The sequence below is a fragment of the Trachurus japonicus genome, chromosome 14, assembly GCF_045865225.1.
Source record: "Trachurus japonicus isolate A0001 chromosome 14, Traja_1.0".
In the NCBI taxonomy this organism is placed as follows: domain Eukaryota; kingdom Metazoa; phylum Chordata; class Actinopteri; order Carangiformes; family Carangidae; genus Trachurus; species Trachurus japonicus.
In genome coordinates, this window is record NC_140920.1 from 4,902,318 (window position 1) to 4,927,464 (window position 25,147).

A 25,147-nucleotide genomic window follows, 5' to 3' on the forward strand; every position below is an offset into this window, starting at 1 on the left:
TGACGTCACTCGGGCCGACACACGTCACCGGCGACAAAGCGCTCCAAAGTCGTTCACGTCGCGTGAAAACCACGTGGGATGAACTGTGTGGAGAGGGAGCGGAGAACAGATCCAACTCTAGTTTTTTAACCACACTCCTGCATTTTCCTTCATTTTTTTTATAACTTAAATTACAAACTGATGACTAATACATGCGAACATGATGTAAAAGTAAAAACCAACACATTGAGGATTTTCATCAACTTCCTGCTCATTCTAGCTCTCGGTCGTCTTTACAACCTTCACAGATTTTCACTTTATTTTAGCCATAAATGAACTATGACGATACAAAGTTTAATTCCTCATCTCATGGGCTCATTATGAAAAAAAATCAGCTGACATAAGGAAGATGAAATATTGATTGAAATGAATCCAGTAGTTCCTTCTGTCAGCTGAGATTCCCACAGCTTTTTCTCCCACTAACCCTGATTTCCATTTTGGCATCTGCAGCCCAACCTTGTTCTGTCTCGTCCTAATGTTAATATTTACTTTCTCATAACACTCCCTTTCCAACATCTATCATCTTTTACCTTGGAGGAGAGGAAATTATTAAAAAAATAAAAGAAAATAAAAAAATAAAGAAAGATCTTGGCAAGTTGGCGAGCTGCGGAGTCATGATTCATCAGTGCAAGGGAGACTTGGCGCTGTTGCAGCCTGTGACGTCTGTGAGCCCAAAACCTACAGTGTCTTAAAATACCAGAGATATGCAGGAGCAGGTCAGGGTTTCATCTGAAACTCTGAAAAGGCTTTTCTTCTTCTTTCTTTTTTCTTTTTGTGGGTTCTTCTGTGACTTTCAAAATACGCTGATTTGGTCATCAACCTGCCCTTTACAAACAGTCGAGATGTGCACACCAGCAGACGTTACAAAAAGAAAATAAAAATAAAAAATAAAATTCAAAAGGAAAAAAAAAAGGAAAGAAAAATAATCTGTAAAACTCAAACACTAACAGTCCAACCAAATCCAACCAAACAAAGATATATTACAAATTCTGTTAGCAATAACTTATTTCACATCATGCAATAAAAAAAGTAAAATTAAGGACAAGAAACAAATAAAAAGATTGATTTCCCTCCCTCCCTCCTTTTCCTCTAATGTATTGGCAAGCAAGTTAATGTCCATTCTGGTTCGGTTGTTCTCTGGATGTTTCTGCTTTTTTTTTTCAGGGTGGCACTTGAGTTCTTCTGATATAGTTGCTGTTTTTTTTTTCTTCTTCATCTTGATGAGGTAAAAAATGAGAGACAGAAGTACTGGGATAATGAAGAGAGGATGATGGAGAGGAAGGGGTGGAGAGGAGAGCGAGAGAAGCTCAGACGTCGACCCAGCTCTGCTCCACGATGGCCGTCACCCTCTTCTCGTACTCCCTCTTGTTTTCCTGATAGAGCTGTGCAGCCTGACTGTTGGCCGGACTGTTGGGGTTTGGCTCGTCCAGCAACGACTGTGGAGCAGAACGAGGCGTGATGATGATGATGATTAAGAAAATATCCACAGAGACTTATTGGCCTTAAAACACCAGAACAGACTCTCTAAATGAGAATGTAACGTGTACAAATACAGCCCTAGAAAAACATTAAAGCAGAAGTAAGCAGAATGTTTGTGTTAATATAAGTCTTAAATAGTTATATCTTTCGACAGCAATCACTTATATAGAGTGTTTGGTCCGAAACACGGGTCTGTCAGTCACTCTGCTCTGCTGGAAGCCGAGGAGAAAACTTTCCTTGTATCCTACAACCTTTATCCAATGGGGAGAGAGAACGGCATAAAGGGGCGGTCCTCTCTGTGTGTGCAGCCAAGGGATGCGCGTGAATGTGGTGACGTAGGGACGGGGACGGGGACTGCTAACTCCATCGGCTGACAAGAAGTTAGCCAAAACGACCGGATCGCTTACTTCTGCTTTAAGAGACCACTTCAGAATGATCAGCTTCTCTGGTTTTACTATTTATTGAACACTTCTGTTGTATTCTATAAACTATTGAGAGCATTTCTCCAAAATTTGAATTAAAAATATTGTCATTTAGAGCATGTATTAGAAGAAAATGATTTATTAGCAGAAAATGAAAACTGGTAAAAGTAATGCTTTCAGACCTCGAATAATAATGAAAAAAAAAGAAGTTCATATTCATTTTTAAACAACAAAACACAATTTTTAAAACTTGGGAAGAGTTCAGAAATCAACATTGATGGAATGAAATCAAAAGTCTTCCTCTTTAAATATGATTTGGCTCAGGTGATCAGCTAATCAGTGCTTCGTTAAGTAGAATGAGATGTGCTTCTGTTTAATTCAATAGACAGTGGAATTGAATAGCTGCCATACTGTACATGTAGAGATGCTGATTTAAGAAAAACTTTGAAGTGGTCTCTTAATTTTTTTTCCAATACACACATACCAAATTAATGTGAAGATACAGATCTATAAAAACGCTAATTTACTAATCTCTCATCCTTTGATCTTTTTCTCTTTGGAACAATAAATATTGGTTGGATTGCACATGAATTTTCATCTACACACTGCTCATCCATGCAGGGTCATGGAGGGACTGACACAGGGCGAGGTCGGGGTACATCCTGGACAGGTCGCCAGTCTATCACATTCCTGCACTATGGGCAATTTAGAGTCACCAATCGACGTAGGGCTCCAGACTGCCCCTAAATGGAGGCATTTTGCCCCTTAAATTTGAGACAGTGCAAGTAAGTGCATGTGCAACCAGTAAATTTGCTGGGGTTGTTTTTGTTCGTTTGTTTTAACATTGGTAAAACATGGAAGGGGCGACTCAAAGACTCTGGAATCTGCCATATCAGGTGGCAGACCAATGTGTGTGAGGATTAGCCTCGTAAACCAGCCTCTCGCGGAAATGCATTTCATTTCATTTCTCGGGAGAGTCTGGCCTCATTCCCCCTGTAAGCGTTTGGGGTGGGCGGGAGCAGGGCGGGAGTAGTAGCGTTGACAGACAATCCCATTCAGCCAATCAGCAAGTTGGTGTAGTGACGGGGCTTTGCACCAGTTGGTCCCCGATTGGCCAACGTGCTGTGTCAATCACAGCGGTGACGCTGATTGGCTCGGCTTCTGAGGGTTTCAGGCCAAACGCTTACAGCGGGGATGAGATTCAGACTCTCCGTCGAAATGAAATGAAATGCATTTTCGCAAGAGGCTGGTTTATGAGGCTATGTGAGGATCGGAAATGTGAATATTTCCCTTGCAAGTCAATTTACGGTGTGTGCCCCTCTAAATTTTCTGCTGGCGTACCAAAATTTTAAGTTAGGGTAAAGAAAAAATGTTAGTCTGAAGCCCTGATCTATGTATTTCTATCACTCTGGTGCATTCATCAATATCAACATGTCAAATACACATAAAACATGAAGAAAAGTGAGAGTTTCAGCTGTGTTTCGTGTGAAGGAAGTCAAACCAACCGACCTGGATGGAGGTGAGTATGGACGACACATCATACGTGGGGCTCCAGCGATTCTGGAGGATGTCTAAACATATACTGCCATCTGCGTAAACTGGAAAACACAACAACACAGAGCAGACATCAGCATCACAACATAACACAACACATAAGCATCACTGAGATTATTCTCCTCATGTTTAGCAAAAGACTGAATGTAAAATCCTCCAGCAAACAGATGGGGAAGATGAATAAGGATTTGCTGCATTAACAAAGAAAAAAAGAAAAAACACTGCTGCAAGTCCACAGTAAATATAAAAAGGTGCTTATGGTGGAGCAGCATCAGCAAATACAAACATATTATATAACTCACAAACACAACTTGTATATAGACAATCAGAAAATGCAAAATTGCTTCCTCCCTTCCTCCCTCTGCACACACACACACAAAATCTGGTGAGTACACAGCCAGTGTGATGTAATCGACTAAATTTTATTTCTCTGTGGACTGGGAGAGGGGATGAATGGGAGGAAACAACTTCAATGAGGAGGAAAGGAGCGTCGTCGGAGCGTCGAGATAAAGGAGGCACAAAGTGTGCTGCTGCATCCACGGTTCGATAAACAGAAAACTGTGGACGTCGCTTATGAATAAACCAAGTTTGTTGAGACGTTTTGTTCCATTTCCACATGCCTGGTTTTAAGTCAGTGACCGAGTGCACCCAGGCTGAGTGGGTGTGAGCGCTGGTGTCACTTACCATTTGGGTGAAACATTCTGGATACAAAGCGAACTGTGGGAGGCTTGTTTGGGTACTCCTCTGAAAACTCTATCAGCAGCTTAAATGTTCCTGCAGTGACAGAGAGAGGGGGGAGAAAGGGGGTGAGGAGGGAGCGAGAGAGAGGTGGGGAAGGGGGGGTACAGGTGTGAAGGATCCAGGAGGTCGGACAAAAGCGAGAGAAACAATTACGTTACTAAAAATAGCAGCAGCAGCTCGAGTAGAAAGAGAGAAACTAATCCCTCACTGAGGTGCAGATGTCGACTGCAGGCGAGAAGAAAGAAGGAGAAAAAGGAGGGAGATGACCGACGAGGGAATACTAGAAACGCTGAGTCAGCACTTCTACTTTGTGCAAGACGAGCAGAGAAAGTGAGTGTGCATACATGTGTGTCACTTGTATTGTGTGTGTGTTACAGTGCAGAACTGCGAGCTTGTTTCCATCTGGACGCGTCTAATGAGTGTTCAGCTTCCTGATCAACTGCACTGATGTCAGTGGATTCATTAATGAAATCAATAAATATATAAATGATTAATAACTGATTGATTCATTAATAACTGACTGATTCATGCAGGTCAGGATTAAAACCAAGAGATGACCCACACACAGTCAAAACAGCATCAACTATGAATGAATGAAACTGAATAATAATGTCAGTGTGCACTTGTGTATTGCTTAGTTATCAAACACCTTGTATTAAATTTTGGTATAAAACTTGTTTTTTTGTGATATTTTTGCAAAACCTTTGGGTAACATTTTAATTGTATTTATATTTTTATTTTTATTATTAGTTTATTTGGGAGGGACAGTGCATGCTAATGAACATTTCTTCACTAGGAATAAAATGTAAGCAAGCCGGAGTGTAGCCAAAGGCTAATTTCCATCCGTTGCCCCCATTATAAACTACATACCATGAGTATTCATGTGTTATAAATGAAGAATTCAGTATTTATTAATGCTTAATAGTGTGCTTAATAGTGTATTTATTGTAAAGTGTTACCCAAAAGTCTTAAAGTGTTACCTGGTTTGTTGTGTTATATAATGTATGTTATTGTCCTACAAACTTATTTTGTTACATGTATTAATATTGGGCAGGCTGCCATTCAAAAAAGAGGCTTATTTCTGATTGTCTAACATGTCCATGGCATTATTTTTGGAATATTTTATGTGAATTTTTCCTCAAATTGCCACTATGTTTTTATTATTATCTATTACCATTAATATCAAATCGACTAAATCACACAGTACCCACGTCCTGATGGATCGATTTACACAAATCAAAACATGGCTGCAAATGTATGTGCCAGAATAAAAGCTACCAACTTCTTTCACCCTGAACCACCAAAATCAAATCAGTTTGTTCTTGAACATTTTTTAAAGAAATTCCCTCACAGTACTGAGATATCATATTTATGAGAATGGGACGTACAACCAGAGAATATAAAGTCTGCGGTCGGAGCTGTCAGCAGCACAGTGTCCTAATAATTTGATCTCCATTGTATCTTTCTGAAAAATTTCTATTTATGGGCACAGAGATGTTTCTGAGTGTGTGAATTTCTGCTCCGTCATATTGATTGCTTGGGTGTGTGTGTATGATCCTCCACCAGACTTTTCATGTTTTTACAACGCGCTGCCCAGAAGGCAGTAACAGATGGATTTAATAACACAACTCTGCCATAATAATAACAGTGCAGGAGAAAACTTAGATCAAATACAGATCTTGAATAACTTACCATCTTCAAATGGCGTTCCCACAGGCCTGCAGATGGTCGAGAGAGAGAAAGAGAGAGAGAGAGAAATAAAATTATTTCCAAATTCCATAAAATCCCCCAAGTGCTACCAAGACGGCAGTGGTTTGTAGAAAACATAACCACTGAAGACACCTGAGTCTGTATTTACTCAGCTCCCCACATTCACAGTCTGTGTAAAGGGGCCAATTAAAACAGCTGACTTTGTGTTTTACATTTCTCACAGCTTTCACTCTGACTTTGAATTAGGTGAGGAACTATTAACATGTCTATTTTTACTTTAATCCAAAGTGTTATTCCCTGGTTTGCTTTTGTTACACCTTGTTGCTTCTGAGTTTTTTAGATGACTTTCAGCTTTCCAATTTTCTTGTGTTTCGTATGTTTTATTACTTCTTGCATCCCTTTTGAATTTCGTGCCACTGTTGCGTCTCACTTTAATAAAACCATGTCCCTTCTTGTTTTTTTTGTCATGATTCATGCTCCTTTCAAATTGGACATGTCTATGAGAGGTCACTCTTTTGGTTTGGTTTGCTCTTATCTATTCTTCCATTCCTTCCTTTTCTCATCTTCTGCCATCCACATCCAGCGTCTCCCTGGCCGCTCCTCCATCAAACCCCCCCCCCGCTGAGTCTCAATATGCTGGTTTTCCTGACTGTGCCACAATCAGGACGACTGTGATCAGAAATATATATATTTTTTGCAAATGTGTGAGAATGAAAATGCAACTGCGTGTTTTTTTTTTTCAACAAGGGAACCTGTGCATCACAATCGCAGTGGCACACAGTAGAGACGTCAGGGCGGTGTTGGATTTAGAGCATGACTCACCCAAAAATAACAGCGTTCCAAAGCATGATGTTGTTCTCTGACGGCGCTCCGCTCACGCCGGTGGGAGGATCTTCTTGAAGTCTGGATCAGACAGAGAGAAAGAGGAGAGAAAGAGAGATGGTAAGAGAAACACAAAGCAGAGATGAAAAGGACAGCAGAGGAGAGAGAGAGAGGAGGAGGATGGGCGAGGGAGGGCATGAGGATTTTAATTAACACCTAGACTGCAGAGTAATTATCAGCCAAAAAAGAAAAAAAAACACAAAGTGCCGTATCAACATGACAGTCAGGCTTGCAGGATCAAGTGCACTGTGTCCATCCTGCTGTCACATGTCAGGTTAACATACAACACTATTAACATTAACACTCATCTGAAGCACTAATGCTGCGAAGCCCTTTAACCAACGAGTCGACCTTTACCTGAAATGACTTCGATTAATGTCTTCATGAGCAGCATTTATATAAACATATAAAGAAGAGGCAGCCTGGTGTTCTTCTTTCAATCAATACTCTATCGACACACTGAGGAACACTTCATTAAAGTTTGGGAGACGTGCACAGTGTTGGCAATGTTTTATTATATTTGCTACAACGCTGGTCTGACAAAAATCATCCTGAAATTTTTGTTGTCGCTCACTAAAGTGGGTTCGAAAACGAAAACTGTTGTGGCTCGACTGTGAACGCACCCTGATGAAAACGTCTGCATCAACTGTGACCTTCAGCCAAAAAGAAATGTCACCATCTACAGAGAGTCAGAAGTCAAACATCATCGAGTGATTACATGTTTTGGTGTTCTGATAATTGATTATCTGTTAAAATGTAGCTGTGTTTGTGTCCACGGCTGCCCACTAATGATTATTTAATGTGTCTGAGGAAAAAGTCCAAATTACATGTTTTGGATGACCAGCAGTTCAAACCCTGCATGTTTTCAGCAATTAATGAAAAACAAAATAGAAAGAAGCAAAATCCTTTAATCTATTTGTGTGATTAATCACTTTAAAAAACAGATAAATTAAACTGAAACCAGAAACTGATAAACAAAATACTTCTCATCTACTTAAAAGTAAAATAGTTACTGCTAGGTTTACCCATTTTCTAAAAATAGAAAATCCAGATACCTGGCACAAGTATTAGTCTTTCATAAATAACCAGAGCTGGATTTATCATTAATGTGAATAATCATTAGCTTCAGTCCCACAAAAGACAATAACAACAAAAAGATTCCCCAGGTCTGTTTTAGTGTGCAGTGCAAATATGGCAGAGCAACAACTGCCTAGCAACAAAGACGTCAACAAATCAGAAACACAGCCGAAGCTGCAGGTCAACATTTTAATGAAGTTTCCGACAGCCACCAGGGGGGCTGTGCCAAATAATGGATAAACAACAGCTTATATAAAATAAAAAAAACTGTTTCCTAGTGGACTGACCTCTCATGACAAAGTGTGGGAACTGTGTAAGGAAACTATTATTTTCTTTGCCAGGCCTCTATTGTGTCACGTTACAGGAGTCCTGCTTCAGATCACCGACCCATGATGTGGGCAAAGTTCAGAGTCACCACACGACTATTCTGGCCTGCAATACGAAGCCTGGTGAAAGAGCCGGTTTAATAAGAGCTTACAGCTATAAAACAAGGCAGGCTGATTTGTGTATCTGTGTGTGTGTCTGTGTGTAGATCCATGTCTAAGTCCCGAGCTGCAGACAGACCCACTGCAATTAACCTCATTTACCGTAATCTGCCTGAGCTCTCTGCTGGTAGACTGATGCTCCACTCGACTTCCTCACAACAAAGACTGATAGTTACTTTATTTCTTTTTACTTGGATACCAGGGATTATACTGACCACCAATCTGCAGGTGGCAGATTAGGAGAGACACAGGGCAGCAAGATGTCTTGACTGAGAGAGGAGGAGGAGACCTTTCAGTGGTTTTGGATAGATTATTGGGACATAATTGGCAATTATTTTGATAATTGATCAGTCTTACGAAACAAAAACAAGCACCAACCACTCTTTGGCTGCAGCTTTGTGTCTCCTTGTGTAATATCTTTGCGGGAAAAAGTAGTTTATTTGTGTTCGTGACTATTAGCCAGACGAAACAAGACATTTAAAGACAACACCTTGGGTCTCTGGGATAGACAAACCCTTAATATCACATAGCGAATTTAGAAACGGATATATAACGACTTGTCTGACTTGTCAACTACGGTAACAGGTTGAGAAACAGAGCCTCAAACTGTGCTAAATTTACTTTCTGGTTAAGATGCTGCTGCTTTAATTTCTCAGTGTCACAGTCAGAATGGGCAAAAAACTGCTGTAAAATATTATCGAGCTGAATTCCCACCATATTCAACTGAATAGATAGAAAGTGAAGGTTGCTCATTTCACAATGTCATATCGCTTCTAAAAATACATTTGGAGAAGAAATGAAAGTCATGCTTTACTGAGTAAAAAAAAACCTGACAACATTATTGACCAAGAAAAAGGGCGATGGTTTTTACAACAGGACTGAAAAGAATAGAAACACAGTTTTTCTTTTCTCTGCACCTCAGCGGCAAAGGCAAAACATCACACTAATGTGTTGTTGTTCAATCAGTGTCATAGCCCAGTTTCTAGACACATACTGTGCAAATAATTTGACTTGCAGATCAACCAAAAGCACATTAGGCGATATCATGCAGGGCCGAGTTCAGTCGGACAGCCCTGGCTTGGACACACACATACACACACTGATCCAGGAATGTGCCATTGTGTTTTTTTGTTTTTTTCCCCCTGCCTCAGTGTGTTACACTTTACCACCTGGGGACTGGCACAGCAGAGTAGAGTTACAGTGACACCTTATCCCCCCCCCCCCGGTTCAACGGCTGTTCTTAGTGGAATAGCTTAGCATCTTTTTTTTTTCCACTGACAGGTGTGTGTGTATGTGAATAACACACACAAACACACCTACTGTGGGATACCATATGGAGCAAGGCAACAGATTGGAGATAGCAGGTATTACAAGCAGCACCCCCCCTCTTTGCCAGGTGTGATTTCCCCCAGGAGCCCTGAACATGTTTTTCTCGTCCTCAGAGCATAAGTCTGATATTATAATTTACATGGGAACAATGTATGGATCGATTATCTACACTAATACAGCCATGTTCACATATTTAGCCATCCTGAACACTGAGACCAAGACCACTCACTCACTCCTGTGTTGAGTTGTGCAACACCTGCAAGCCACGTTGTTGCCAAAGGGGGGGACTGGGACCAGTATGTGCAGCTGGCTGACTGGTTCAATATTAGAGCTATTTATTTAAGCACAATAATAATATGAACTCACACTCGCTTTGCAACAACCACAACAACAGACTGACCCAAATCATTATAATAAACACAGACAGATTTATTTATCATCGGATCTGAGGCCAGTTCAGCCAAGACAAAGGTTTTTTTTCCCCCTTTCTGTTTTTGTGCTGGTTGTCTTTTGTTTGTTCAGTCAGAGATCATCCACCTCGGGTAAACCCAGCTCCCTGAAACTGCAGCTACCCGTCAAATAAACAAACACACACGTAAACAGGGGCAGTAATGTGACAAAAAAAAAAAAGGCTAACGTTATCCCCTGGGTACGAAACACTGCATAAAGCGAAACTGTTATCATCAAATAAAACCCTTAAATGTCATATAAAACATGTGTCAGTCCCACAGACGCCAGATACCGATACAAACATGTATAATAACAAGTTTCTATCACAATAACGCCAGTGTAGCCGCGTATACAATAAGCTTTACACACACACTCACAGCAGTTGACGCTAAGCTAAAATGAGCTAAGCTAAGCTAACGCCGCTAGCTCCACACAAACACACAAACACATTCACTGACACAAACAACCAACCCGCGGTAGCCTACCTTTTAAAATCTCTCATAAGCCGTCTCCTCGCCGGGGTTGACATTATTATTGAGGGTTTTTTGTTTCTTTTTCCTTTAACCCAGGACCATAAACCGAACACGATCCGAAACCAAACACGGTGTTTCTTCTTCCGCTTGAAGCCCCTTTTCTTCTTCTTCTCCCAAAACAACTGGCTAGCCTGCTATTTATGGTGACGTAGGCAGCTCGCGGTGCTGGCCAGCAGAGGTACAACCAGCCCCTTCATTATGATGTTCATCATGTAATACGTAATAAAAAATAAATAAATAAAGTTCATTATTATAATGCTTCACCAATAAAAGTCAACTGTTTGTGAGCTTAACAGATGTAGGTTATAGAGTCAGTTTCATTTATCCAGGAACGACAATACAGGATTTCAAACATCTGTCAATATCCATTGTGCCACATTATAATAGGGTTAGGGTTTGATTTTTTTTAATTTTTTTTTTAAAGAATTTAGAGTGTTTATGGCTTAGTTGGGCTATATCAATGTAGCCTAAGCTTTTTTTATTTTAACATGAAGCGATCTATAACCTAGGCTACAGCTATGTGTAGAAGAGAACCTTATTAAAAACCACTGAAATCTTTGAAAACCACCTGTTGAACCACTTCATTGACCTTTTAAGACTTATTGAAGTCTTTTAGAAGTTAGTAACACGATTCTAGTGCTTCTTTAAGAGGTTCTGGGAATCAGTGAGGACTTTCTAGAAGCCAAGGTTGATTAGAGACTCATTAAAGCAGAAGTAGCCTAGCCTAAGCGGAATGTTTGTGTTAATATAAGTCTTAAATAGTTAGCCTATATCTTCCGACAGCAATCACTTATATGTCTGGTCTGAAAGTGTCTGGTCTGAAACAGTCACTCTGCTCTGCTGTAAGCCGCCGAGGAGAAAACTTTTCTTGTAGGCTATCCTACAACCTTTATCCAATGAGGAGAGAGAACGGCATAAAGGGGTGGCGGTCCTCTCTACGTGTGCAGCCAAGGGATGCGCGTGAATGTGGTGACATAGGGACGAGGGCGGGGACTGTTAACCCTATCAGCTGACAGAAAGTTAGCCAAAATGACCGGATCGCTTACTTCTGCTTTAAAGGGGTTCTAGGATGGGATTTCGAGGTTTTTGACAAGGTTCTAGAGGTCTTCGTTTTTCAGACACTAATTGAAGACATTGACAGATGTTTCTAGGGGTTAACAAGTTTCCCTAAAGAGGTTCTGGTGGTCACTGATAAGTTCTGGAGGTCTAGATTGATTGAAGACACATTGTTGAGGTTATACAGGTGGTTTTTAATTATTAACAAGTTTCTAGTGGTCCTTTACAAGGTTCTGGTGGTCAGAGAGGACTTTCTAGAGGTCTAGGTTGCGTAGAAGCTCAATGAACGGGTTCTACAGATTGTTTTTAGAGGTTAGTAAGAGGTCCTGGTGCTCTTTGAGAGGTTCTGGTGGTCATTGGGGAGGTTCTGGGCGTCTAGGTTGATGACACACTAATGAGGTTCTCTGGATGGATTTTAAAGTTTATTTACAAGGTAGGCCAACTATAATGCTCCTTTAACCTTTTAAAAAACCACCCAAAGAACCTCATCAATGTATCTTTAAAGCAGAAGTAAGCGATCCAGTCGTTTTGGCTAACTTCTTGTCAGCCGATGGAGTTAGCAGTCCCCGCCCTCGTCCCTACGTCACCACATTCACGCGCATCCCTTGGCTGCACACACAGAGAGGACCGCCCCTTTATACCGTTCTCTCTCCTCATTGGATAAAGCTTGTAGGATACAAGGAAAGTTTTCTCCTCGGCTTACAGCAGAGCAGAGTGACTGACAGACCCGTGTTGCAGACCAAACACTCTATATAAGTGATTGCCGTCGGAAGATAAGACTTATATTAACACAAATATTCCGCTTAATTCTGCTTTAATCAACCAGACCTCCAGAACCTCCCAGTCCCCATGACCACCAGAACCTTCTTACTACTAGAACAATCTGTAGAACCCCTTCATTGAGCTTATACACAACCTATAGCCTACCTCTAAAGTCTTCGCTGACCACCAGAACCGTAAAGGACCAGCAGAACCTCGTTTATAACAATTAAAACCATCTGTAGAACCTATCTAGATCACTAGAACATCCATACTGACTACTAGAACCTTCTTAATAACCTCTAAAATCTCCTGAAAGCATCTATAAAACCTCATTAATGGGCCTATAACCTATAATTACAAAGGTGCCTCTGGCCTCTGCTGTTAGTTGGACTAGTATTTTATTAATGCCAGAGATGGTGCCAGAGGCCAGTGTGTGTTACATAACTCCTCCCAACAGCTTCCTGTCACAGCAAGTCCACATATTACAGGACAATGCACAAAATATTATAGGAAGCCTTCAAAGGAACCCTGTGATGTAGGTTATTTTTTCTCACCGTGGAGCTCCCCTGCTGCCAAGCATGTAAAATTCAGAACATGACGGACTCAGATCGGAGTCAAGAGCAAAAAAAAAAAGTGGTCAGGACATCCCTGGTATTGTGTGAGGCCTTTGATTTTTTTTTTTTTGAAGAAAAATGGTAATAGCAGTGATTTGAAGTAGCTAGCCTACTAGAAGCTCTAGGTGACCCTGTCCCATATTCCCTTTTATCCATGTCTGTGATATTACTAATATTTATAGTGACTTACAAAATACCTGTGAAGGATACCTGATAAAAAAAAAAAATCATTGCTGTAGGCTACTTACGTATATATGGGAACAAAATGGTCAACTTTGTCTGTCGTCATGGTAACAATATGATTCATTTTATGACTTCAAGAATGCACACCCAGCCAAGTGTGAGCGTCAGTGTAAGCCCACCAAAAAATGAAAACAGGTTGCACAACATCTGATCTTCAGCACGCTGCTGTGTTTCATCCACCTCACCGACTCCGACGCAGCCTTTTGTTCTCTGATATCTTGTCCAAATGAAAGCAAGATAACTGCTGCAAACATTTGGTGAGGTGACTAAAGCATGGCGTTTTTTATTTTTATCTTGATGGGCTAACAGTGTAATTCATGTCACCCATCTCCTGTGGGTGGGTAGGGAACAGTCTGTCTGTTTACAGGAGGATGCAGCCTGTCATCCACCTAATACAATCACCCCACTGTGACTTCTGAGCAGATGACAAGTGAAAATAAAAATTAATGTGCACCCGTCTAATAATCTACTCAGCAATAAGTGTCTTACATTTAATCTACATAATCCATCTGTAGCTAATGTAGTCTGCATGGTCCTGCCTGTCAAGTGCTTACTTCACTGGTTGATGCTTTGGTGCAACTTGAGAAAAGTAATCAGACCTTGTGTCATAAGTAAATAAAAACTATATTTATATATGTAAAGAACACGTTGGAAATTGCAAAGATTGTCAATTGAAATTTTTTTTAAAGTGTCATGCAAAAATATTTGTATAGACTGTAGATTCTTTTTGCAAATATTTTATTAAATTAAACCAATAACATTTAAACCACTGAAGAAAAAACACATGCCAATGATATAAGAAATCCCTCTGTTGAGAACAATTACAAACAGGCACCCAGCAGTTTTATCATAAGAGTGGAACAGAAAAATAAAAAACAAGTGGCATTTCATACAACAGTGCATCACATTACACAAAACATAAAAGACAATACTTCTCCGGAGGCACTCGTTCGTCAAGTCAAATGTTTTTGTGCCTTTCTTTCCAATCATATTTTCTAATGTGTGATCACAGGCCTTGTGTTTGTGTGTGTGTATGTGTGTGTGTGTGCAGCAGTGGTCCGTGGAAATTACAAATAACACGAGATAACCCTAACCATCTTGCTTTCATGCTCACACAGTTCCCTATGATTAGAACAATACTGTTAATTGAACAGCCCCCCTGCAAAGACTCAGTGTGATTATTCCTGCAGAAACAAAGAAAAAGGAAAACTCTATTTCTGTCTATTGGCTTTTTGAGAGTTTCTGTGTGTCCCTAATCTCCCCGTTACATCTTCCTGTAATTGTTTTCCTTCATGTTCTTTCATGTCATTTTATAATTTTCATGTCCATTTGTTGTTTTAATCTAGTTTCTTGTATTTCATTTCCCGTCATCGTCTCTTCTCATCTCCTGTTCTTTATTTACAGCAACTTGCCTCGCAAGTTACAGGAAATTCACCTTTATAAATCAGCCGTCATGTGTTGTTGCCACCATGTGATGTGTTGATAGATAGATAGATAGATAGATAGATGTAAAGACTCAGAGTTTATGAGCATCATGAGTCTTAGCACATATGAAGATGATGTCAAACTATGCAGATACATCTCTTTTAGAGCTTTTATATTGATCATTGATTTTTAAAGTGAAAATGAGAGTTTGGAGCTTTTCTTTAGCCTACCTCATGTTGCCATGAACTGAATAGTATGCAGGGCTGTTGTATAGGGGAGAAAGATGATGATAATTCTAGGGGCCCACCCCAGTAGTCTAGGCTAATCTTTGTATGACTGAATTATTCTGCATACGACCCTGACTATAATCATAGTAATGCTGCATTAGCATCAAAACAAAGTAGGCTAAATAAAAAATGATAACACATACGTAGTCTCAAGCCGTTTTCCCACTAAAATTAGCGGGTCGACGCGGGTTTTTTAAACGCGGGTCGACCCGCTAACAATCGGCATTTGGCCCCTTTCCCATTGACCAAAATGAGCCGAGCTGACCTCCCGCGGGGAGATCAGACAGAGCATAAACCAGTCGCCCCACTGTAATCCGCGGTGCAAGAAACACAGTGTCATGCCACAGCCGCCCGCCGCGGAGGTCTGTCGGCCGAGGCAGATGAGGCGTCTGGCCGACCTGCGGAGCACCAGGACCGTGGAGGACAACGAGTCTGCTACGGCCATATGACGGACGTCCGCGGCACAACACGTCAGTTAAACAGACTGTCGCTTCTTTTTTTTTCAATCGTTTTTGGTCAGTGTTGTTTGATCTTTTGATCCCAGTCTCGAATGAGAGCAGAGCTTTGTTTTGGTACGTGATATGAGACGTGACTGGCGCGATGACGTGGCGGCACGTAACGCTCAGCGTCATCACGTAAATTAGCGGGTTGACCCGGGTCTGGCGTTCCCACTGCAAGCCGATTGGAGCCGAGCCGATTAAAGGTGATTTTAACCCGCGTCGCTTGGCTCGGTTCGGCTCGGCGCGCCTTTCCCACTGCCACCAAAAGCCAATTGTTAGCGGGTTTAAACCATAGACTGTAAAAAGAATGGACGTAGCACCCGTGACATCACCCATTGGTTTGGGGGAGTCTGTTTTGTGCCGCTACTACGGGGGTTTGAACTGCGCCATGTTGGATTTTACTTGCCATATTTGGAGAGGTGCGAGAACCCGCCCATTGCCCTCGAAGCAGCGGTCTCCGGACCTGTCACTCAACGTTTCCGTGCCCTAATTGGCCAGAATTTTAACCTAATAACAGTAAAACGATAGAGTTTTTTAAAAATTCACCCCCCTCAGAGTGTGTGCGGGGGTAGAAACTATCGGTTGAGACCAAAAAAATAAAATGTACCAGGCTGTAAATATGTTTTTTTAAGCTGTAAAGTCGGCTATTTTAACATGGGGCTCAATTGGAGTTGCTCCCTTCTGGAGCCAGCCCCCAGCGACAGCCGAGGGGATTGCAATTTTTTGAACGCGGAAGTGAGCTTCACTTCTCAGACTGCCCCCTTGGTTTAAACAGGTTTTTTGACCAGTGGGAAAGGGGTAGCCTATAAGAAAAAAAAGTGGAAAAGTCAGGGGCCCACTTTAGTATTCTTTCAGGTGGCCCAGAAATCCTAGCAACGGCCCTGATAGTATGTACAAGGATTATAATGGGACAGCTGTGTTTTTATGATATTCTACGGCCCAAACAATTCATAGATTAAGATAATGCTAATGTTACGTCAATGGAATATGTGCTAGCAATGAACAAGATATCCAAGAGAATGTAACTTTACAGAGTGATCACCTATTGGATTACACACTCTTCTGGTAAAATGACCTTATCCTTGCATTGTCTCTTCTCCTTGAGCACGTTTCGGGACTTTTGAATGACAATACAGTGTTGCAGATATGGACTGATACTCAGATCACATGTGGAGCTGGAGCAGCAGCTTTACTGCAGGGCTTCAGTGAAATCCCACTCAAAGCTGCAGCAAATATAACCGGCAATCTAATCTATCTTAATCATTCTCTTGACCAGTTCCCCGAGAGAGAGACCCGAATCCAGCTATCAATAGACACACACAGCCATGTTAGTGTTTCACTATTGTGAGAATGTAGGTCACACATAGACAAAAGAGCCTGGCTGTAGCGTCTTTTCTGGCTGCCTCATGAGCCAGGAATGAAAAGCACGTTCCTTTTTGTAATGCAAAACACATTTACATCATGTGTTGCCGTCTGGGCTCTCAAGGGGGAGGAGAAGAAGACATAAGTATTTATGGAATTTTATCACCAGTGGAAAAACTTGATTTCTATCAGCTGGGAAATAGTTTATTAAGTGAGACCGATGAGGGCCGAGAAGGTGATTGTGAGGCACCAGGGTTTTAACATTTTAAAGTCTTCTTGAAGTGGTTCCAGTGTGTGTTGTGAGTGTCTGCCTGCCTGCTTCAAAGCAGAAATATGTGACCCCGTGTGTGTCTGTCAGAGGCTGGACAAAGGCCTGGATCCAGCTAAAATAGGCAGGAAGAGAGTATCACTGCTGAGATCAGGTGCTTTTAATAGAAAGGGCAGAGAAATCACCAGGATACTGAGACACACACACAGAGAGAGAGAGAGGCAGCGAATGGGAATGGTGTTTCTCTTTATCTCTCTCATGTACTTTTCCATAAACCACTTGAAATGACATGTATTTTGAGATTGAAATGAAATTATTATAAATCTGTTGAAGCACTTTAATCTCTCCTGAGTCGTGTGGATCTAATGAGACTTTTACAGCTGAAATAGAAATATTTGGCCACCACACGGGGCCAACTATAAATGTAAATCAAAATCTAAAAAAAACATATTGGTATCTCTGATATCTCTGCTGCAAATAACATTTAAGGCTCTTCTATTGCTGCATGCATAGAGGCTCAAACTGGGCTGATATTCCACTATTGAATATCAATTATTTGTGTGCATTTTGATTTTGCACAAACGGTCACAGCCAATCTACCCAACATGATCTATTCGTTTGAAATAATGGGTATTATTCATCAACACAGGCTCGTTTTAATGCAGTCAATTTGTTTAATTAATTCTTCCCTGCAACCAGTCTACAGCAATGTTAGTTTTTCTTTCAGCATTCATATTGGCTGAACCTTAATGTGCCATAATGCACGTTCCCCTCCATCCCTCCCTCCCTCTCTCGCCCTCGCGCCCTGTGGATGGAGAGGTCACTCAGGCCTTTTTACCTCTCCCATCAGTCTCACTCTAATGACCCATTAGTCTCCGCAGAAAGCAGCCGGAGGACAGCAGTCTGAGTGTTAGGGTGGGGCTGGAGCCAACATCACCGTGAACAAGACCCATCAGTGCTAATGAGGAGCGAAGCTTTAAGATGGTACGAGCTAATTGTCTCGCTACAGCTGCGATGTCTTGTTACATCTACATGGGTGATGCTGGTAATTAAATTACACAGCTGACTGAACTGGGTGAGTCGCTCTGAGCTGCTGCCTGTTGCTGCGTCTTCATCTGTGAAGGACACACGGGTTGTAGTTTTCACCGACTCTGGAGATCATCTGATTTCTTTCCTGAGGTGCTGCTGCAGTGGGACCATAGACTGTAAAAGAGTGGGACTGATTAGGCTGAAGAACTATTGGATGTTACTTTGTCAAACAAATCCTCAACATGTTGGGCCTGTCATTATGACCATGTTAGCATTTTGCTCTGAGCACTAAGTGCCCAAATAGAAGCACTAATGTGGCTGCAGACTCAGTGCCTTGTTATCATGTGGGTTATCTGTTGGTGATGGAGCACACAGGATGTCTGAATCTCATTGTTCCAGTATAAAACATTTTGTGTCTGGGAGGGATAAAGAGAGAAAATGGACTTGATCCAGACACAGTAACACAAATGCTAATGACTGTGCCCCACAGTGGATCTATTCAGCCTGGAGGCACGGGACAGATATTAAGCTGATATGTGATGCATTCACATTTCTCATTGCCAATCTCTTTAATTGGTCTGTCCAGGCTTTATTATGAGATTAAAGATTCAAACCTTATTGTCCCAAAGGAAATGTGCCTAGGACAAAGAGTATACCGTATCTATTATTGAAAACAACAACAACAACAACAATAGCCTAAATACTTCATGTTTCACACACACCATAGTGTTTTCCAATCTTGGGGTTGGGACCCCACGAGGGGTCGCCTGGAATTCAAATGGGGTCGCCTGAAATTGATTAAAACAATACTGATAAAAATATTTTTTAACTAATGATTATTCTTTTTAAAATTATGATTGAAACACCATGCACAATCTTAAACAACTGTAGGCTATTCTAAACTTTCATATTCTCAGATATAAATTGAGTTCAAATAAAATGCAGCATATAAAAATATCTGAGCTGGCACATCTTGATTGACGGCGCAGGGTCGCCAGAAATTTGTGATGTCAAAATGGGGTCACGAGCCAAAAATGGTTGGGAACAACTGCACTATAGCAAATCGTTCATCCTGGAAAGGCTTAGTACAGTTTGAGTGTAACATTAGTAAATATAAATAATAATAAAAAACTTGTTTGAAGACTTTGGTGGTTAAATGACAATCATTTTAAACTATAAATAAAGTAATAATGAATAGAGGATTGATATAAAGAGGAGTTTATGGGCTTTTAGGCAGCTTGTAAAAAGCTTTTATTGGACAAGAAGACAGGAGTTGGACATGGAGTAAGGGACTTTGAAACTTTGTCAAGCAGGACATGGGTTGGGTTTGGAGTGACTAACATAATAACATCATCACAAGCAGAAGAAAAACCACTTCAGCACCTCTTTACAATGGTAGTGTCCCTGAACTCCACTGCCAGCATAAACACACTTCTCCACATTTCCATTTTGTCCACTCAGGCCTCATGGTCTCTGTCAAACAAGTCTAAATAGTGAAACATTGCTGAGGGTGAGATCTGTCAAATACCCTGATGAAAAAGGACAAATGTCCTTCTCATCTGTTGTATAGTGTTTGTGTTGATGAAAATATGTATGTGGGGAAGGATGAGTAGAACAGATACAGATGTGTTGCTTCATAGGGAAACAGACAAACTAAATTATCACTGGGCTGTATCTAATGGGGCAACAGAGTGCTCCTTATTGCTATTATAAAACTTCCCCACAGCCTGTATAATAATTAGGGGATGTGCGAAACTTTGAAGATGTACAAGACCAAACAGAAATCATCCACTGTGTGTTACTGAGAGTTGCAGCTCAGTCGTCATCACTGATGCAACATGAGGGCATTTTTTGGCAATACATTTATATAGTATGCAGCTAACAGAGAGAAATGAAAACAAAGGAGCTGAACCCAACCCAGGGTGGTGGCAGATCTATTACTAAAGGTTAACACACCACACACACAAAGAAATATAGTACTATGTCATAGCGCCAGACCATAAATACCACCTGTGCAGGTTGCACCCTTGTTGCCCTTTGTCAATCTCTTTTGTTTTTAAATCAAGTCACACTTAAGGCTTTGTTATATAACAGCAGATCATTCTGGAAAAAGACAAGGTGTCCATGGCATGAACAAAACAGGACAAGACGAGACAGACTGGGAATGGATTTTGAAGAGGTGAGAAAAAAAAAATGTCTGAAAGCTCCTTCTTTGGAAAACTGAAAAATGGTTATCTCGGCTTCTACAATGCTGAAATCTCCAAAAAGGCAGACTCAGGGCCAAAGTGGTGACTGAAATATGCAGTATCCGCAGTGTGCATAGGGGAATTTGTTTTGAACTCAGTGCTTCTCAAGCAGAAATGATTTAAACCTAATTTAATGTGAATACACAGTAGTCTGAGGAAGAAAAGCTGAGCTCAGGGTCCCTGTTTCTTCACTAATGTACTGAACTTGTACTTCCAGAGATGTAACTCAGAGGCTTTGGGCTTGAACACTCCTGACTTGCCTCTAACAAAAGTGTCAAATTCACTGGCTTTCAATTGTATTTCATGGTCTTCATCCCCTCTAACAGAAACATCAGTTATAATGACATCACAGCACCACATCCACGCATGAGATTAAGGTTAAAAAAATACTTAGTTTGTTACTGGTGTGTTTTCATTGAACAGAAACACTGATAACACTGTGAACAATGTGGATTTCCCCATTAGACGACTAAATGAGTGAGCAGCCTGCACTTCCTCTTTGTCAACAGCAGATGACACTCAAGATCTCAGATGGGAAGAGAAACCTGCTGTTGTCATGGTTTCAGGTATCCTGGAGACACAATAGTGGATGCTAATTGGCGGAAAGAGAAAGAGGGGTGAGGTAGAGGTTGTTGCTCTCTCTTGCTTTTCTCTTTTTTTCTTTCTTTCTTTCTGTATTTCTTTTTTTCAGTTTTATATCTGTATCTCTATATTTAGTCCCAAACACAAAAGAAAATCAATCCAACAGACAGATAGGTACAACAAGATAGATGAAGGAAAACTGAAATCTGTAACAACTAAAACTAAATGATGACAATAAAAAGAGTGACAATAAGATTTCTAAATATAAAAAGTTTTTTTTATGTGCCACAGTACATGTTAGTATTATGTACAATGAATGCACCACATTTATTTTTCTTTATGTATTTAATACCTAGCATTTATCTGAAGTGACGCATTTCTAAAACTCCTTATTCCCAGTTAATGTGTCTGTTGCCTTTTCTTTATTCGGATCATCACATGACTTCACAGCGGACCATTGATGTAATGTTATGTGTGCCTGATAAGCTGTTGTTACACAACCGAGTGTTTAGTGGATGCACAGTGTCCCACCCGCCTCCAGTGTTGGGACGTGCCTCTTCTTCATCTCCTGTGATATCGCACACAGTATCAGTATCAGTATCAGTATCCAACTTCTCACAACAAGCCATTTATCATGATCTCTTTATCATCATCATCATCTTTGTCGCTTCACAGACAGACACATGTCTCTGGTGGAGTTGTTTACAAGAGTGTTCGGCCGACCCGATAGCTTGGCATCAGCATCAAACATGCATTCTGCATCTGCTCGCCTGGAATTATAAAAGGGCTCTTGTCCAAACCTCCTTGGCACACACAGGGAATTTAAATTTAGATGTTCATCATCATCATCAGCAGCAGCAGCAGCAGCACCAGCAGGTATCCAAATAGCTTTTACAATCATGCAGCCACTGCCACAATAACACCAGAGGCTTAAGCCTTGTGATGAATTGTGGTCATTTGACAGGTGGTGATAAAAGCATCATGTAACCTGGTGGATCCTTAATGACGTGTGGGAGCTCATGGTGGCTCCGACCTGCCACAGTGCAGCTCAGAAGAGATATTTTACTTTTGGATTAAGCTCTTCAATTGTTTTCCTGCTATTGTCCCCCCCTCCGCCCCTGCCTCCTAATGCACTGATGGTCATCATGCCATCAATTCCACACACAGAGGGAACAACTCAGGACACTCTGTCAACACTGCAGCTATTTGGGGCGAACCGATGAAAGCCAAGCAACTGTGTAATCTGTCTGTTAAAAAACTCTTTTCATATGAAAAGAGATAATAAGGATAAAAGGAGGAAAAATACTGTTCAATGCACTTTGCACATACTAGAGTAGGGAATAATCTTAATATCAATCTTTAGAGAAAGAAAATATCTCACAGGAGAAAGTTTTAAGGCTCCTTGTTTTGTGTTTTAATTGCAAAGCAAGGCAAGACAAGTTTATTTCTATTGCACCTTTCAACAGCAAGGGAATTCAAAGTGTGAATAAAAGGCATCAAAGCATTGATATAAAAGAAACAAAGAAATACAAAAAGATAGATAAAAGATTTTAAAAGAATAAGATAAAGTGAGATATAACAGGTTTTGGCACCAAACCTGCCAGAGATGAAGTAAATAAAGGTAGGCTGGTCACATGAGAAGGGTGAGCAAGCTGCTGCAGTCTGCCAGGTTGGAAAAGTGCCCAGTCCGCTTCACCACAGCTACAACAAGAGACAGCGCCGGATGAGCTCGTTTCCAAAATGATCGATGAGATGTTAATGTGGAAAACAACGACCCAGAGGATGATTATCACGATCTAAAATAGGCCACAGGGTCACACTTCATGAGACTTTATACACTTGATGAAATGAGGGCTTATCAGGAGTCACAGGGCTTTGGAGTGAAGTGTGGAAAACAACATGATCCAGATTTGAAAAAAAAAGGGACACAAACATGACAAAGGAGCAGATAAAGATGAGAATGATGTGGAACTGATAACTATGATGGAGAGGAGAGAGAGGAACACCGTTTGGGTTTTGTCTTTTCTTTGCAGCTGATGATTTAGTTTCAAGTCTGTGCAAAGCAGAGAAATTGTTATTTTCACACAAGAGATTTTCAATCGTGAGGAGAGAGTTCTCAAAAGTCTGGATGATTAGATGGTTTGTTGTTACAGAAGAGGCTCAGGACACATTTTAATTTGTTTCTTGGATTTATTGAGAGATCCAACATAACAGCACACACCCTCAACTGATTCTATTTGCTTTAACCAGTATTTTATGTATTTCATCTGCTCCTTTATAATTTATTTTCTTATGATCTTTTTTTTCATCTTGGCCAAATGTAGTTTTAGCCTTTTAAATCTGTTTTTTGTTGTCAGCTTCCGTTTGAAAGGTGCCGTACAAATAAAGTTTGACTGACTGATAAATTGATGCATTATGCAGAAACAAATCAGTTTTGAAGGTAGTTGTCTTTTTTGACCTAATGCTTGATGAGAAGATGAGAGCACTTTCCTGTAAGTAATCAGTAAAAGTGACCCGTCACTCTAGTCTCGAGTCGTGTGCCAACAGCCAAACATGAAAACCACCCACCCCCCATTTAATTTGAGCATATTGCCTCCACCACTTTTCAACCTCTTTCATCTCGCCTTGCGTTTTATCCTGTTTACAAAAGGAACCTAACAGGTTTCATTTAAGACATGATGATTATTAATTAACGTGATAGGCCTCACCGTGTCCCGTTGTGGCCTTTGATCACTGCTTTTTGTTTGATGTGTGCAGAGAGATGGAGGTTTTGCATTTTGAACAGTGGGTCCAATAGACCTGCAGGTATATTGCAGCTGGGTTGGTGTCGACCTCACAGACACACTACAGTCACACATACAGAGAGGAAACTGAAGTCAGATTGATGTATTCTCACTGCGCTGCATTGTTGTTCAGTTTTGTTTTTTTGTTCAATCCAATCCAATCCATTTTATTTATAAGGCACAATTTTAAATAAACACAAAGGTTTCCAAAGTGCTGTACAGTAAAATAAAAACCATAAAACACACTTAAAAGGCAAAATATTAACCCTTACATACTGTTCAAATTTGATACCTTCACAGTATGGTTCGGGTCAATTTTGACCCGGACCAAGAATTCCCTCATAGTAAGTGTCTATATTGAATTTTAAACTACAGATCTATTTAGAATGTTTAAATAGCCTATGACACATAAATTAATGTATGATTAAGTGTTAAAAAAAACTTCAGAGAGCAGGGAGAGTGCATTTTTTAAAGTTTTACAACACTCGTTTTTGGAGAAAAACTTCTACTATTACAGAGTATTACATCCTGTTCTACATAAGACATAAACACATAAAAGCCACAATGATTTAAATATATTTCATTGAATTTTAAAATGGCATGAACATTGTGGAACTGTTGGAATTCATAATATGACCATGTTTAACCACTGCAACCATTAGGTGCTATATGTTATAAGCTAACACCTGAAGTTAGCTCCTGGTTAATCCTCCAGTCAGTGCCCCTGACCAAAGGCACTGGCTCATAATCTGGAGTTGGTCCCCGGGCGCTGCACCGCGGCTGCCCACTGCTCCTCAGGGATGGGTTAAATGCAGAGAAAGAATTTCACTGTACTAGCTGTATATGTGACTAATAAAGTACCTTTAAATGCTATATCATAAGAAATCATAATTATCAATATTAATTCAACATTTACCACTTAGAACACAAAAACATTAAATAATAAAATGCTTATTATAAAACAAAATGCACTCTCCCTGCTTTATATACTATAATATGGTTTTCTTCAGCATTGTCTTCCTGCTCTGACACATCCTCCACCAAATCACTATCAACCTCCTCCTTTTGGAAGATCAGATAAAGGGCCTGTTGTACCAAGTCTTGCTGCCACGATGTCAGTCACTGAAATGGCACCTCTATGTCATGACCCCCCACCACCACTCTCCCAACGCAAATTGATTCAGATTTGTTACTTTATAGATTATTTTATTACGTTGCAGGTGCAGGTGCTTGCAGGTGCAGATCTCGTGTCTGTGTCAAGGCACCCCTTGACCTCAGATGACCTCTGT

The 25,147-nt window shown here is 40.7% G+C and overlaps 1 protein-coding gene across 1 annotated transcript; it reads right to left on the reverse strand.

Moving 5' to 3' along the window:
• Window positions 1-455: 455 nt before the first annotated feature.
• On the reverse strand, window positions 456-10,858 carry ube2b (ubiquitin-conjugating enzyme E2B (RAD6 homolog)). The gene is made up of 6 exons (XM_085797162.1): window positions 10,654-10,858; window positions 6,768-6,848; window positions 5,928-5,953; window positions 4,179-4,268; window positions 3,450-3,538; window positions 456-1,475 (listed from the first exon to the last, which is right to left on the reverse strand). Exons 1-6 carry the CDS (start codon window positions 10,695-10,697, stop codon window positions 1,347-1,349), a joined length of 459 nt encoding a protein of 152 aa, XP_085653288.1. The 5' UTR covers window positions 10,698-10,858; the 3' UTR covers window positions 456-1,346.
• Between the last annotated feature and the right edge of the window lie 14,289 nt (window positions 10,859-25,147).